The 16,041-nt window shown below is 54.7% G+C and overlaps 6 protein-coding genes across 6 annotated transcripts; 2 read left to right on the forward strand and 4 right to left on the reverse strand.

Annotated features, from left to right (window-relative positions):
* Positions 1-11: 11 nt before the first annotated feature.
* On the reverse strand, positions 12-2,663 carry ACET3X_001868 (uncharacterized protein; the record flags this gene model as incomplete). The annotated part of the gene is made up of 1 exon (XM_069447207.1): positions 12-2,663. One exon carries the CDS (start codon positions 2,661-2,663, stop codon positions 12-14), a length of 2,652 nt encoding a protein of 883 aa, XP_069312110.1.
* A 752-nt stretch (positions 2,664-3,415) lies between these two features.
* ACET3X_001869 (uncharacterized protein) lies at positions 3,416-5,358 on the reverse strand (the record flags this gene model as incomplete). The annotated part of the gene is made up of 4 exons (XM_069447208.1): positions 3,416-3,563; positions 3,623-4,513; positions 4,653-5,255; positions 5,315-5,358. 4 exons carry the CDS (start codon positions 5,356-5,358, stop codon positions 3,416-3,418), a joined length of 1,686 nt encoding a protein of 561 aa, XP_069312111.1.
* A 1,662-nt stretch (positions 5,359-7,020) lies between these two features.
* On the forward strand, positions 7,021-7,490 carry ACET3X_001870 (uncharacterized protein; the record flags this gene model as incomplete). The annotated part of the gene is made up of 2 exons (XM_069447209.1): positions 7,021-7,155; positions 7,332-7,490. 2 exons carry the CDS (start codon positions 7,021-7,023, stop codon positions 7,488-7,490), a joined length of 294 nt encoding a protein of 97 aa, XP_069312112.1.
* Positions 7,491-7,893: 403 nt separating this feature from the next.
* Positions 7,894-9,629, reverse strand: ACET3X_001871 (uncharacterized protein; the record flags this gene model as incomplete). The annotated part of the gene is made up of 3 exons (XM_069447210.1): positions 7,894-9,093; positions 9,147-9,463; positions 9,515-9,629. 3 exons carry the CDS (start codon positions 9,627-9,629, stop codon positions 7,894-7,896), a joined length of 1,632 nt encoding a protein of 543 aa, XP_069312113.1.
* Positions 9,630-10,091: 462 nt separating this feature from the next.
* On the reverse strand, positions 10,092-10,847 carry ACET3X_001872 (uncharacterized protein; the record flags this gene model as incomplete). Its single annotated transcript, XM_069447211.1, has 1 exon — positions 10,092-10,847. One exon carries the CDS (start codon positions 10,845-10,847, stop codon positions 10,092-10,094), a length of 756 nt encoding a protein of 251 aa, XP_069312114.1.
* A 658-nt stretch (positions 10,848-11,505) lies between these two features.
* ACET3X_001873 (uncharacterized protein) lies at positions 11,506-14,226 on the forward strand (the record flags this gene model as incomplete). Its single annotated transcript, XM_069447212.1, has 3 exons — positions 11,506-11,512; positions 11,636-12,255; positions 12,304-14,226. 3 exons carry the CDS (start codon positions 11,506-11,508, stop codon positions 14,224-14,226), a joined length of 2,550 nt encoding a protein of 849 aa, XP_069312115.1.
* Positions 14,227-16,041: the final 1,815 nt, after the last annotated feature.

Genomic DNA, 16,041 nt, shown 5'->3' on the forward strand with positions numbered 1-16,041 from the left:
TAGTGGCATTCCTAGCTAGCAGTAAGAACCACGCTGCCACCTTCTAGCCCCTCTGCCTTCGCCTCAAGAACAATTTCCCCACTAGCGCCCGCTTCACTTCTTACAATAGCCAATGCCAACCCGCTAAATGCATTCCTTATCGATTCTGGAAATGGCCTCATATCCGTTGGATCACCATTGTCTGTAGCAACCACAACGCCCGGCCCAGAGGTGACCTCGAAACTAATCTCGTTGGCTGCATCCGGAACCACGATACCGTTTTCGTCAAGCACAGACACAGTAATGAACGAGAGATCATAGCCGTCGCCAGCAATCGTCGTGCGATCTGCCGTTACGTTGAGTGTTGTAGCGGAGCCGGCGGTGAATTGCGATGCCGTAGCCCATTCCTCGCCATTCTTGTATGCGACAACGCTGATGTTACCGGGGCGGTACTGTACGCCATCCCAACGGAGTCTGTAATCGTACTTGCCCTTGGATTGACGGCCAGCCGAGACGCCGTTGACGAAGAGCTCTGCCTCGTCACCTGATGTGTGAACATGGACGGGTGTAATCTCGCCGATGCGGTCTTCGGGAAACGTCCAATGTGGAAGGATATGTGCCATCGGGTAGTCTGGCCTCCAGCGAGCTTGGTAGAGGAAGAAGCGGTCCTTCTTGAAGCCAGCGAGATCGATGATGCCGAAGTAGGAGCTGCGACTCTCGTTGGCATAAGGTGTCGGCTCGCCAATGTAGTCGAAGCCTGTCCAGACGAATTCACCGGCGACGTAGGGATGTCTGTCTTGCTGCTCAAAGACCTTGTCGGGTGATCCGGCCCACTCCGGTGCATATAGATCATAAGAGCTTACGATGTTGTTCTCTGGATCTCCGCCTTCTAGTGGCCCGCCCCCTACAATCGCGCTCTTGTTCGCGGTAACGGGGAAGAGGTATTTGCCGCGAGTGCTGAGGGTGGATGCTGTCTCAGTACTCCAGATCATCTTCTCGGGAAAGGCTTCTTTGAAGCCGGGGAAAGAGGCTACCCAGGAGTCTCCTTTGCCTTCGCCCTGGTAGTTGAGACCCACGATGTCGATGACGGCAGCAATTTCCGTTTCGGCGTTAGCCTCGTTCATGCCGATAGTTACTTGGCGCGTTGCGTCTTCTTCACGAACGATATCTTGGAGTATCCTTCCAGTCTCGGTACCGGTCGAGTTGGACTGTTCAGGGAGCTCGTTACCGACACTCCATGAGATAATGGAGGGATGGTTACGGTCACGACGAATGAACGAGCGAGTGTCCGGCTCGTGCCATTCCTGGAAAATGCGATGGAAGTCATTTTCAGTCTTGGGAAAGTTCCAAGTATCGAAGATTTCGTCCATGACCAGAAGGCCATATTGATCGGCAAGGTCGAGAAACTCGGGTGCGGGTGGGTTGTGCGATGTTCGAAGTGCGTTATTGCCCATCTCTTGTAGGATCTGGATCTGACGCTCCGCGGCCCTAGTGTTGAAGGCTGCTCCAAGAGCGCCCAAGTCGTGATGGTTGCATGATCCTTGAATGTAGATGCGCTCGCCGTTGATGAGAATGCCTTGGTTGGGGTCGTACGCGACGGATCGGATGCCAAAAACGGTCTCATAGCTGTCCACAGCCTGACCCCCGACTGAGATGGTAGAGATAGCGATGTACTCGTTCGGTGTCTGACTAGGTGGCGGCCCCCACAGCTTAGGATTCGCAACATCGACTGATCCTTGTACTGATTGCTTTGAATGGCCTGCTACATCTACGGTCACCGACGGGAATGTTGCGATAGCGTCGCCAGCCGGTTGCTTGGAAGCTGCATCACGCTCAAAGACTTCCGTGACTATCTCAACATGCTGGCTGCTATTGCTCTTGTTCTCGACCTCGATTGTCATCTCGACGGTAGCTTCCGCTTCTGAGATGCTTGGGGTAGTGACGTAGGTTCCCCATTGTCCGACATGTACTGGGTTGACTGTGACAAGCCAGACGTTGCGATAAATTCCAGCGCCTGGATACCAACGCGATGAGTCTAGCTTGTTATCCACACGGATAGCAAGAGTGTTGTCTCCAGCCTTCGCATAGGGGGTGAGGTCAAGGCGGAAGGAGTTGTAGCCGTAAGGCCATCCGCCAACGAGCTGACCGTTCAACCATACCGAAGCATACGCCATGGCTCCATCGACGTCCAAAAAAACAGATTTGCCAGATTGGAGGGTCTCGCTGTCGATAGAGAGCGTACGTCTGTACCATCCAACACCGTTGATTGGCAATTTACCAAGACCCCCATCGACTCCAGGGGCGTCAAAGGTGCCGGAGATAGCCCAGTCGTGCGGAAGGGCAACAGCCTCCCACTCTGCATCATTGAAGCTAGAAGAGACATAGCTGATGTTGGCGCCTGGGGCAGGAGCAGATGGCCGCTCGTACTTTTCTCCGGTGATGAAGTCGTTTGCAGAAGGCAAGATCCACGGCTTCAGGCTCTCGTAGCTCAGGCCGTCCGGGTCCGAGATGAAACGCTCAAAACGCCAGCCTGCATTGAGTGACGTGCGTTGGCGGCCAGATGTCTGCGACTGTCTTTTCGCAACCACATGAGCGGTGGTGACATCGACGTAGTTGGATAGTATAACGCCCACGAACAACAAGCTGTACGAGTTGTACATTTTCCGAAGGAAGCCTGCCATCATGATGGACAATAATAGGCTAAAACAAGAGCCAACTTCAGACAAGGTTCATCTGATAAGCAGACCAAACTGTGAGCTCACTGAGAGTCAATGGCAAGCGTGAACTCTGAAGCTGATCGTTATACAGCTGCTTTGTATGCGAACAAAACCTTGTGATGTGATAGAGCAGTACTACGGGTCATCTCTTTCCGTATCACGCACCTGTCTCGTCATGATCGGAATAATGGACAAATGCTACCGTCTGGGCAGTACATAAACCGCTGCCCGACGAATGTTTCTCGCAGTCGACTAGCCTGCGAAGGTACTTCCCCACCATGCAAAGTGCGGGGTGGCTGTCTTGGCTATACTTGGCCATCGCTTGAACGCTGTTGCAACGGCTAATGTATCCACTTTTCATGGGGAAGCTTTTGCGTTGAGCACGGAACGTGACGATCCTGGAGGTTGCGAGATGAGCTTCGGATATAGTGACGTCGTGGGCTAAGCCGGATGGAGTTGTCGTCCCGCTTGCCGTCTCCGCATCGTTCCGCAGGTGGGGTCAGCGAGTTCAGCGAGCACGCTCATACTACAAATTGTTGGAAATCATAATTGTGTAGAGTCTAAGGTATACAGCGATTGTTTCCAAGCCGAAAATGTCGATAGAAAGGAAAAAGATAAAGTAAAATATCCGAAACACGACGGCATCAAGAGGAGTTCTCGGCATCATCCGGTGGTACGAACTTTCGGGACAAACAAGGAGATCAGTAGCATGGAATCCATCAGCGTCGGACCTCAGCAACGTTGATGTTAGGCGACTTCGACTTATGAGCTTGGTCGGTATATTCGGCATGGCCTGTATACGGCTCGGCGAACATGAGAGCTGCAGGCCCTCCCACTGCATTGTACCTCTTGCGCCTACGGAAGAAGCTGTGAAATGAGTTAGTACCTGAATCTGTATTATGACACCCATAGGATATCAAACTTACATTATTGCTCCAATAACGGCAGCCAGGATGGGCAGAATCACGCCGACGCAAACACCAATGATGACCTTGTTACTGACACCTCCAGTCACGCCGTTAAGGCCGGGTAGTCGGTCGTCTTCTTCACCTTCTTCACCTTCTTCACCTTCTTCACTATCTTCGCCATCGTCAACAGGCGGTGCGACATATGGCGTTGGTTTGCCAGAGACGGCTATCATGGTCTTTGCCTGCGTACCGAACGCAACGGTCTCATCTACAGCGTCGGTTGTTTCCACTGGCCATGTCGCTTCGACTCCGGATGGTACAGATGTTGTCATGGTGGACTTGAATGTCGTACTGGTAGTGACTTGCGCAGAATTGGGGCAGTTGACTAGGCCAGGGACTATGCAGCTGACGCCACTCCGCGTGATCACAGTACTGATCGTTGCTGCTGAGAGATCTTGCCGTCTCTCTGGGGCGGGTGTGATGGTAGCTTGTGCTGGAGTTGGTTTGCCCTGTATCCCGCATACCTCAGCCAAGGTGGTTGTGAAGATGGCAGTAGATACCTCCGCCACAGGTCCCCATGTCTTTGTTTCATTGAGGAACTCAACCGCGACTGATGCACCAGCAATTGCACCGACAGCAAAGTTGTATTCCTGGATAACCTTCAGCTCGCATTCTTCGTCATCCGGGGTGTACGTGACGTTGGTGGTGAATTCGGCTACGTTGGCGAAGACGGCCACTTCAATGCCGGCTTGGACATCTGGAGGCGCCCATGTCCCGAACGCGTCAGAGATTGGATTCTGTGGCTGCGTGACCTGAAGACCGCAGTGGGCCCCTATCCGTAGAGCCGCAGATATGGATACGCTCGCACTTTCGAGGGTGACAGGTAGAAACTCGAATTGTCCACCCGTGCTGGGAGGATAGTCAGTTACTTGTCATGCTTCGAAAGTGTACGAAAACAAGACGAAAAATATGCTGGTAACAGGCAAGTAATACCTCTGCTTGCGTGAGAGCATACCGAGAACATAAGCTGGAGGAGAAGGCTTCTTACACGGTCATATCAGCCACTTCGTCTCCGAACAACGGGAGATTAATGGCAACGCCGTCGTCCAGCTTGACGTGAAAGCCGCTGCTAATGTCGATAGCGCCTTCCACGGCCAGTATGAGATCAACTGTGAGAACAGCGCCAAGCCTCAGGTCTTGACCTATACTGACTCCGACGGGACTTTGTGTTGCAAAGAGAGCGATTTCGTAGGTCGCCCCAGCGCTGAGAACTGTGCCGATCTCCAGGTATAGCTCCATGCCATCAAATTGGAAGCGTAGATCGGCTTCAGGAATGGCTTCGACAGGCAGGTCAAACGCAAGCTCAAATCTCGGATACTCAAAGTCTGACGCGTCGATCCCGTCACTGATATCGAATCTCTCTATCGCTGTCTCTAGATAGACTTCAAACTGGTCGGTGAGATTCTGAATACCCGTTTCGACTGAAGCGATGGCGCCTTGAACGAGTTGACTAGCGTTAAAGTCGCCGTCGATTGTGATTTCAGCCGTAGCAACTCCCTTCACATAGCACTTTGTACAGGTGACTTCGATGCCAGCTTCGATCTCGAGTGTTCCGTTGTCGTGGTTCAGCGACGGGTTCGATGCAACTTCTCTGGAGGCTGTTAACCGTTGTTCGATATAGCGACTCCGCGACTGTATATGGCCACTTACACCGATAGCAGAGTAGCGCCGCTCCAGCTTCTTGCTATATCCATCGGAGGGATTGGAAAACTCTCACGTTTCCCTAGGCTAGCAGCAGCCAGGGCTCGCCTGATGGCAAGATATGTATCTTCCTCGGACTGGCCCGGAGCATTGCGGACCTGTACGGTAGAGTCAAGTACTGCAGCTGCAGCACCAGTCCACAAGACTCCACACGAAAGGATAAGGGTTCGAAGAAGCGTCATTGCTGCAGAAGAACACCACACAAGATATTGTGAAAATAGTTTAAGATGATGGCGAAGGCCTGATGGTTGCTATAGACACACGATCAAACTTATTCACTTATACATTTTCTCTCCCTGCATCTCGATACCCCCAAGTGTGTATCATCGAACAGCGTGATTCTTTGCGGCGTAGCACGGACGGGGGCCGAATATGTGGGATGGAACCGAATACGCTTCAGTGCACTACTTCGCCACCAACGCCAAACCGGATGCAGAGATTAAGTAGGGTATCGCATCCTACCAAATGACACCGACTAGGCTGAGGTACTTCTGGGACGATAATCAACCCCTACTTTGTAATCCTGAGAACCTGCCGGTAATAAGACATGCAGGCTGAGATACATTCCCTGTAGTACTGGCACTCTGTGACTGGTAGATACAGAAGGCGAAGCATCATCTGAGCAGTGAACAAAGGCCGAATCCGGCGGGTCCAGTCACTGTGTATGTAGTCCACCATCGTGGTGAGACTGTGGATGAACTCGAGCTGTACGCTCAACCTCAGCCTTACTATTGTATGCAGATACGGTCAAGTAATGTCGGTATGCGGACATGTCTCGACCCCCCGGAGGACATATACCCTGTGGGAAGGTAAGAAAGACCGGTACAGATAGTCCGCAGACTATTCAAGGGATTGCAACTCCACGAGGTTGAAACTTCCAAGCCCTTCTGTGCATAGGCGGAGTGACATGCCACACCTACCGCGCAGTAGATAGCTGCATGGCGTTGTTGTGATGGTTGCTTTCCCCTGGCTAGACATGGACCAGTTTGCGGCGCGGTAGACGCATGGTACTTATTTTCAGAACACTGCAGTTCGTGAGTGACGCCACTGTGTTTCAAGTTGATCGCTGTGCAGAACGCAGCATTCTCCCATATCCTGAACCCACGGCGTACATAAATTGGCGGGCAAGGGGCAGGTCTTGTTTTAGCCGGGCTCCGGATCGTGTGATTCTGAATATGCCTCGTCGCTGTAGGCAATACTGTGCTGTTCTCCGATGGCGATTGACAGAGTACCGATGTTCATTCCAACTTCATGCTGTGGAAACATGCATGCTGTGGTTATTATTGAGATGGAGGCAATGCAGGATACATCATGCGACACTAAAAACGAAGAGCGATTGGCGAAGATAATGGTAGAGGAAATGTTAGGTAGATGACCAAGTCGCGAGAGCAGCTGGCAAACGCATCCCCAGACCCATACGCGCCCTTCCACGCTAACCCCATCCATCCAGGGTCCCTTGGCGCCCGAATGTCACCCGCTGGGTGTCGCGTTGAGACAGCCACGATCCAGAAATCAGCCTTGAAGATACCTGCAGCACTCTATTGATCCCTCGGAAAAGACCAACACGGTCTCCGATCACGCGACATTTCACTCTCGGCTCTACCGTACTCCCAACCCGAAGCAGCCAACAGAAGCCGGAGGCGCATAACCCAACCATGTCGCAAGCCTACGAGCGCGAGCAACAAAACAACTCTCGACTGGATGAGCTGGCCTCGAAAGTCTCGGCACTTCGAGGCGTCACGATAGATATTTATGACAATGCGCGCGATCAGCATGTCATCGATAGCACGGTAGGTCCCTCTAGACGCAAAGTCAAGAACACGCCTACATTCCCACGAGCATACACGGAACGATCCAACTTGAGCCATACTACCCTTCTATAGTCCTTCTCTTTCTTATCCTGGTACACTTACTCAACGAACACATCTGAATCACACCAAACTACCACTGACATTCCAAATCACAGAGCGATACCTTCTCCTCCTTCTCTACAACCCTCAAAGGCTCCGCAACCCGCCTGACGCGCATGGCATCGTCAGGAAACAAAGTCGCCATTCTCAAGTTGTCGGGCATAATAATAGCGACGGTGGTGGTTCTATACTGGATATGGCATCTGATCTTCTAAAGCCGCAGTTTGCCTAGCGACATTATTCAACTACGATAGTTCGCAGCAAGGCCTCAGGGCTACGCGCAGCTGCGTGAATTAGAGAAGGCATGACAAAGCAAAAAGCGGAGACGGACACGGAGGATACGAGACAACTGAGTGAAGAGGACGGTGATGGAATTGTGTACGAACCAGGCCTTCTACAGGGGAAAGCGTATTGGAATCAGCATATGCGGCGTTTGGGAGCATTTTCACGTGCAGGACATGGGTGTTTATTGGGGTTAATTCAACGGTCTATAAACACCATACTATGTACATTACGCTCTATTCAAACGCGCTTTTGGATCTCCTTCCGCAAGACGTGCATTAAAGTACATGAGACGCAACGATCGCCAAGCCAGGAGTCATCCATTATGCGACGCTCTTATTCCCAGACATTTGAAAAGAGATCATCGCTGCCGCCTCCAAATCCTGCAGGCTTACTTTGAGTAGTGGTAGTGTGTGTAGTAGAAGTGGTTGTCTGCGTAGTGGTGGTGGGCGCAGCACTGCTCCAGCCCCCAAAGTCATCGTCCTGTGCTACCTGTGGTGCACCCCAGCCAGGAGTGGTGGGCTGCGCATGCGATGTTGTGGTTGTAGCTGCTGGTTGGCTGGGGGCAGAAGAACCCCAGACATCATTGCTACCCCAGGCATCCATGTTCGAGAACCCCGAGTAGTTGACAGTCGCAGGCGCGGGGGCAGCCTTGGAAGCGGGTGCCGGTGAAGAGAGGTTAAAGGCCGAGCTTGCGGGTGGCGATGCCAGTGGTGGGGAGGTGACTCTCGGTGCAGCGGCCGGTGCAGCGGCCGGTGCAGATGGCATGGATAGGTCAAGCAAGTCGTTCATGCCGCTTGCTGCGGGGGCGGCAGGCTTGGATGGAGCGGGCGAGGAGAAAGCGCTAAAGTCAGATAAGCCACCTGGAGGGCTCATGGTACGACTTTGCGACGGGTTCTGGGGAGCAGGCTTGGAATCGAAGAAGTTGCCCCCGCCACCGAACATGTTCGATGAAGACGTGGAGGGCGGCGACTTCGCACTTGTAAGGCTGTCGAGACCAGAGAACGGCGAGGGCTTGGGTGCAGGAGCGGCATTGAAGGAGAGGCTGCTGAATGCGTCGTTCATGCCACCAAAGGCCGACTGTGACGGGGACGCTGGTCCCTGAGACGCCAGCCCGCCAAAAGAGTCTTGACGTGCATGCTGCTGTGGTTGGGGCGGTGCTGCGGGCTTCGAGGCATACAGGGACAGAATCGACTGCTTGAGGTCCGGCCTCGACGGTGCCGCAGCGGCGGGCCCTGTGCTGGATGGACGAGGGGGTGCCGCAGACGACGATCCACCAAGAAAGTCCAATCCCAACAATGAGTCTCCTGCCTTATTTTGTTTCGGCGGCGCTGGCTCTGCCTTGGGAGGCCCTCTCGCTGCGACTGGTGGTCCAGTGCTCGGTCGCTGAGGAACGGGATCGTCGCCAAATAGGTCGATGGCCGGCTGAGGCTGTGCCTGTCTTTGCGGAGGAGGGGGAGGCTGGCTGGAGCTCTGGGCTAGGCGTTGTGATGCTGAGCGCTCTATTTGAACCTTCTCCTGAACCTTCTTCAACGGCTACATATGTTGTTAGCTCTTGTACTGACGAAGAGAGTGCACCCTTTACTCACCAAGTCGTCGTCGTCTGCCTCCAGCGTCGAAGGATCTGGCATAGGCCCGTCCATGACCCAGCGCTTCGACTCGTACTTTGTGCGGATAAAGTTCTCAATCTTTGCCTCTGACGGCACATGGCCAGGCGCCAGTTTTGACTCCCAGTACTTGTTCGCCCGCGCATTTCCCCATTTCAGCACGCTCTGGAGTTGCTCGTCGGTCCAGGTGTCAAGGTCGACTGACTTGACTTTGCTGATATGTGTTCCCATGCCACGGTGGATTCCCGAACACCGAATGCAGATGAAGACGCCCAGGTTCCAGCTGGCCCATCGTGGGTCTGCAGTAACTGTTAGCACAGGCGCATGTACCAGAGGCCCAGGAGGCATACGCTTGTTCCTCTTGCAGTCGGAGCACGTCTTGTTGCCCTCAAGCTTCACCAAGTTCTTGAGCGTCGCACGATTCTGCTCCGCCCGATCAGCGGCAGGGTTGGGCCGTCGCGACATTGTGGGGTAGACGGTCGTATGCGGAGACTGGTCGGAGCGGGTAAGCGTAGTCGTAATCGAGTCTCAACGCGTGTCTGGAAGAGGAGAGCAGTATATCGCGAGGGCACGTGTCAGTCGAGGGTGGAATTGGGCGAGTGGGGTTAGGTCGTTTCGTTCGTGCCTGCCCAACCGTTTGATGTTTCTCACCCATGACGCTCGGCTTGGCATTCGGTACCGCCCTCGCTCGTGCCAGGGGCTGCTTGCTGTTCATCGGGACGGCGAGTGTGGATTATCATGTTTGGAAAAGCATAATAGTTGATCGCGTCTATATAAGTCGTATTCGACCGACAAGGACAACCCTGCTAGGGCTGAATGCTTGATGCTTGGAAACGCCTGACCCCGGGTATCACAATGGTGGTATGCTACAGTATGTTACATGCGTCGACCGCGAGAAAGCTTGCTGTGCACGATGCAGTTATGGACTCAAGCGGGACGGAATCTCCAGTCGTCCCAGTCCTCGTCCTCATCCTCATCCTCGTCCTCGTCAGACTCGCTCTCTCCGTTTTCTGCAGCGGGAAGAGAGGGCTTAACATCCTCCTTCTCCTCTACTTTCATTATTCCCCCAGAGGCAGACCGGAGGGCTTCCCTCTGTTCGCGTAGCCGCTTGACTCTCTCTTCAAGGCCCTCCATCTCCTCGAATTCATCTTCCAGTGCCCGCGCCGCATCTTCCTTCTCGCCCTCCATCTCCTCGTCGCGCTTCGCCCGCTGTGCACTCTGGTCCTCGCGCGCTTGTGCAGCGATCTCTGCGGTCGACATGGGCGCCGCTTCAATGACAGCGCCCGCGTAGGCGGATTTGGCGGGCGGTGGTGCCGCGGGCTTCGCAGCGTTCATCTCGTTCAAGAAGGCATCGAGCTCCGCCTGAGCTGCGGCATCGAGTTGCGGCTCAGCCGGCTTTGGTGGTTCTGGCGACTTGGTGTCCTGTATTGGCGCGCTCTCCAAGGCTGTGGCTTCCGGCGCGTCCTCTTTCTCGTCTTTCGCAGCGCCCGCGTCGAAGAAGCCGGCTGGCACACCGGCCTCTTCCTCTGTCCGCGTGCGTTTCCGCTCCTCGACTGTTTCATCTACAGCCTTGCGCTTTTTCGACGCGGGTGCTGTGGCAGGCGCTGGCGATTGCTTTTGGGGCTTTTGCGCCTGCTGCCGTGCTGCGCGCTGTTGTCGCAAAAGAGCTCGAGCGTCGGCCATGGTGAGTCGGATGATATTTGGTGTGCAAATGAGTGTGTATGTGTCACCCGAACGCGTGTACAGTTTAATTCCACCGATGTTCTTGTTGAGGATATCTCCAATAGCTCCGAGCATCAGCCCAGCCGGCAGCCGCGCAAAGGGTCCACCGCTCGCTAATGGCAAGGATTACGGCAGCCAAGACATCGGCAAAACCATGTGTCAAAGCTCCACCTCCTCACTGACACCACTCAGCCCGACACCACACGACACATTGCGACTCGGTCTGGCACCCCTCTCACCTCCACTGCCATTTCCACAGTGCGCTCACGATCAGCGCATGCACTGAGCTTCCATCACTTTATACTGTCGTCTCTCTCGCGCCCTCACATCGCGTTGCCCCGGCTCCGCACTCGGCAGGTACGCGCAAGAGACAGCTGCGACTCATAATCGGCAGTCGCAGCGACGCATCGCGCCTTCTGTCTGTGCAATTAGGCAGGAGCGCCCGTTCGCACTCGTTACTAGTTAGAAGCCGGTTCATACGGCGTGCCGTGGATCCGCAGTGCGACGCGCAGGGCAGGATTGGGGCTTCTGTAGAGACTTTTTGAATCTTGTTCGCACATAGCAATAAGCTGCACTCGTGGTATCGTCTATTTTGAGCCCATCACCCGTGTCCGACACCATGGCCGGTAAGCAGACACCATCTACGCGCCTCCATTCCATGAAGCTATCGCGTTGCGCCCCTCACCCGCACCACGACGCGCACGCCCGCACCCCCAACCCTCACGCTGATGCTGATGCTGCCACTACAGACGAGATCCGGCGCTCTGGCCGCGCCAACAAGGGCCACCACACCAAGAACCAAGATGCGCTCGACGAGCCCTCGCCCGCTCCCAAGGCCAAGGCAGCACCGCCAGCCTCGGAGACAAAGAAAGGACAGGCGCAGACCAAGAAGGCAGCAAAGGGACAGTCGCAGCGGGCGCAATCGACGCAGTCCGCCGAGAACGACGAAGAGGAGGAGGATGCCATCATCCGCTGTGTATGCGGCGACCAGCGCGACATCCGTGGACGCCAGATGATCTGCTGCGACAGCTGCGAGGCCTGGCAACACAACAAGTGCCTGGGCCTCCCCGAGGGCGACTTCTGGGAGGGCAAGAACTACTACTGCGAGCAGTGCAAGCCCGAAGACCATGTCGAGCTTCTTGCGGCCATGGCGCGTGGAGAGAGGCCGTGGGCGCGCAAGAAGGGCTCCAAGCCAAAGGCCCGCCCCAGCGACGTCAAGCAGGAGGCTGTCTCCGAGAAGGCAAACACACCGCAGGCTTCCGCGACCCCTTCGCAGACTGCTCCAGCTGCTGTCGAGGCCTCCTCGCCTGCGCCCGCCCCAGCAGCTGAACCCACGCCAGAAGCTTCCAACGGACACGCAGAGTCCAAGGTATGTTGTCGCCGTCCAACTAGACGTTCAGAGACTCACACACATCAGCAGGAGAGCAAGAGCCAGCCACAGTCGCCTGTCGGTGAGAAGCGTCGCCACGAGCCTGCTCCCGAAAAGGCCAACGCCAGCAAGAAGCGTAGAAAGTCCAGCCACAACGAGAGCAAGCCCACGCCTCAATCAACCCCAGCTGGTGACATTGATGCGCTGCCGCAGAACCAGAAGGCTGTGGCAGAGAAGCTCTGCGATACTCTAGCACCGCTGATCAGCACCGCCTCCGACTCGAGGGGATACCGCATACCTGATGGCGAGACTGCCAAGTCTCTCGCTACCAAGCTCACCCTTCAAATGAGCCATGCTGCGTTTGAGCTCTACGGTGAGCCCACAGGATCGTCGTCGCCGTACTTTATCAAGATGCGTGCCATCATGTTCAACGTCAAGAAGAACACGGTCCTTGTAGACCGCCTCCTCTCTGGAAGTCTGAAAGCCGACGACCTCGTGAGCATGGAGGCGGAGGAGATGGCGAGCGAAGACAAGCAGCGCGAGTACGCTGCCATGCGCGAAGCGGCTGAGAAGCAGATGATCCTGACCGAAGAGACGGGACCACGACTACGCAAGACACACAAGGGCGAGGAGCTTGTTGGCGAAGACACGTTTGAGAATGACCATGAAGACTTCAAGCAGCCCAGTGTGCGCGAGCGCGAGAGCGTCACCGAGGACACGGCAATGCAGTCACCTACCGGAGCACGCCCACCAGAGAGTCCTGCAGCCGCACGGCCGTCTACTGGGAATGACGCTTCGCAAGCCGAGCATGCACGACGGGCGTCGGCCAACTTCGACATCAACTCTGTCTTTGACAAAGTGCGGTCTCCACAGCATGATCAGCAAACCTTCCTCCAGCGCCGTCAAAGTTCGATGCACATGCAAGAGAAGCCTCCAGCCGCTGTGGACGATGCTGACGTCGATCGCCTGCTCAAGGACGAAGACAACGACGTCGAGATGTCAGGTTATTCCTCAGACCCGACAGTGTGCTGGCAAGGATCTATCAACATGCAGTCGATGGAGCCTTTCGATGCTGTCGCCAGGTTCGTCGCTGGTGGCGACTTTGGTCAAATCGTGCCTTGGGAGAAGCTGCTGACCAACATTGTGGCGATTCAAGGACGCATCGAAAGCACCAAGGGCAACGACTACATTCAGAACATCGGACACACCGAAAGCCACGAGGTGTCGATCCTTGCCATCAGTCCCGTCACGACTGAGGGGCGTACGATCATGGACCATCTGTTTGAATACTTCCACTCACGCGGCAGATGGGGTGTAGTCCCTGTCGAAGGCAACGACATTCTGCGCGATCTGTATGTCATTCCTATCGAAGAAGGCGGCAGCAACCTTCCCCCCTTCATCGATATGCTTGAGTACTGCACAATCGAGACGCCCCGCAAGGAGCACATGTTGATACTTGCCATGGTCGCCAAGCTGCCCGAGGTCAAACCTCAGCTTCCTCCTACCCAGCGTTTCGAGCGGTATCCGGAACAAGACATCGCAGCCGGCCAAGCTCCTCAGCCCGTTCTCAACAACGGCCCGTCTCCATTCACCAACCCCCATGCTCCGCAAATGTCGCCTGTCAGTGCTGCCTACCCACCAGGCCAGTACGGCAGCCCATTCGCCGCGCCGGCTGCAAACATGGTCCCCATTCAGCAACCGACGCCGCCCATCAACGCACCGCCACACCACCAGATACCCAGGGCACTCGAGATTCTTGGCCCGTACATTGATTCACCCGTCATCGTGACCATTCTTGGCTCCAGCCTGTCCCAGAACTCTGCGGTCTCGGAACTGCAGATGGCCAACCTCAGGCACATTGTCGAGACCGTTCCCGAAGCGCGCGACAACATAACGGTGCTCACAAATCACTTGCGCTCGAAGAACGAGTCAAATGGGCAGCAACAAGCACAGCCGTCTGGACCCCCTTAGGAAGTGGCTCCAGAAGTGCTGGCTTTGCTGAGGCTTCTCAACATCGTACACGAGTGAATGAGAGGCGGAGGACTTCAGATGCGGTGTTGCGGCGCTTGGATCATACGGTTTTCTGAAGTAGGGCTGCGGCTTGGGTGTTGGCGGCGGCGGTCGGGGCGGCGCTCTGCTTTTCATGTATTTGATACCCACATGTGGTGTAAATTGTGTTTGTGCGGTGGGAGCAGAGCGGTTTCTACCCTCTGTTACCTCGTTGCTTGCTTACTTGTACGCTCATTGCTTCTTCTATTTACCAATCATACTCGCTGTTCTTCGTTCAACTTCACATGCAACGTGCATGAACCGACCGTGGCACTGCATGCGCAATATCAGGCGTCCAGCTACTGCCTTGTCGTCCTCTTGTAAGCCGTGCGATAAGCGAGATTGACAATTCACTGCAATCTATACTTTTTTCTTCCTTGTTCCTTTTCTTACTCGATGCAGTAATCAGAGGCCCCCCCTCCTTCGTCTACCCTTGTTCTCGCATCCTTATATCTGGCCCTCTTGTGATGACACGTGAAAACAATTTTTCTCCCATTGCTAGTTTGTCTGCAGTCAGACTCTTTACTCGATCTGGTAACGGTCGTGCATGTAGGTCAACGGTGTGACTTTGCAGGTGCACCTACATTCTACACTGCTGTAACCTGTTCGATGCGGTTTGTTGAGTGTCGTCTTACCCGAAGGCGACATCGATAGTGTAACACATGGAACGAGTAGGATTTGGCACATCTTTCCTGACCTTCTCTACATGGCACATTGGGGTATGTGAAGTCGCTTGGCACGAAAAGACGGCATATGTAGTGTAACAGTCAACGTTGCCAGATTCTCGTCTAGACCATGTTCGCAATTTTACTCATGCCGTGGAAACCCCAATTGAATCGACACCTTTAGATTGACTTACTGTATACGGTATATTGAACACCTCAATACGAGGAGTGGCAGGGGGCTTCGCGGAGGAACGCGCAAGTCCTGTACGACTCTTGTTGCCAAATGCGATGACCAGAGACGACCTGGCAGTCTTGACAGCACATGAATCAACACTTGAACAGAAGTTACTTGATTGAGTAACTTTGGCGGGGTCGGTTTGATGACTGCAGATGTTGTACTCCGGTGCAGGCTACAGTACCTCGAGTGTGCCCACGGTTGTGACAGCTCAGGGACTTTGTCATACCCATCCACTCTGACTGCTGCAATCGTTGGGGAGCGTGGAAGTTACTAGATATGGTGGTTCGAGCTGCAACTCGCTAGACTGAGGGACTACTAGGTGCTACTGGCAGAACAAGTAGCTTTGGGACCCCTTTATTGAAGAAGATTACGCGAATTTGAGCCGAAGGCTCTTCTGAACACTAGGAGGCAACGAGTGGCGGCAGATCCTCGCTATCTGCAAATGACGACGTGCTTGGAACGAGAATTGGGACCCCTCCAGGACTGTGTCATGGGCGTGGGCGTAAAACCTGCTATAATCAATGGTCGAGGAGGACTTGCTTCACACAGTTACCACTCTCTGTGGCTAATTTTCACAAATCCCACCGGACCCTGTTGAACGGAGTGGAACTCTCTGACTCGCTCCAAAGTCTGCTGCTGCTCACGACTCAGTTCGAGGCGGCGTCGGGGCACCGGGATTTCACCTTAGGCTGCGATCGATGGTTTCCAGACGGTTGCCCGATGCGGTAGCTGGCCATATCCAAAAGTTTATCACGCCTCGCGGAGACGGAAACATGGGACGGAGATTTTACTGAAGCGCGTAGTTTCTGCTTAGCACGTCTAATAGTTACTAAA

Source organism: Alternaria dauci, chromosome 1 (assembly GCF_042100115.1).
Source record: "Alternaria dauci strain A2016 chromosome 1, whole genome shotgun sequence".
In the NCBI taxonomy this organism is placed as follows: Eukaryota; Fungi; Ascomycota; class Dothideomycetes; order Pleosporales; family Pleosporaceae; genus Alternaria; species Alternaria dauci.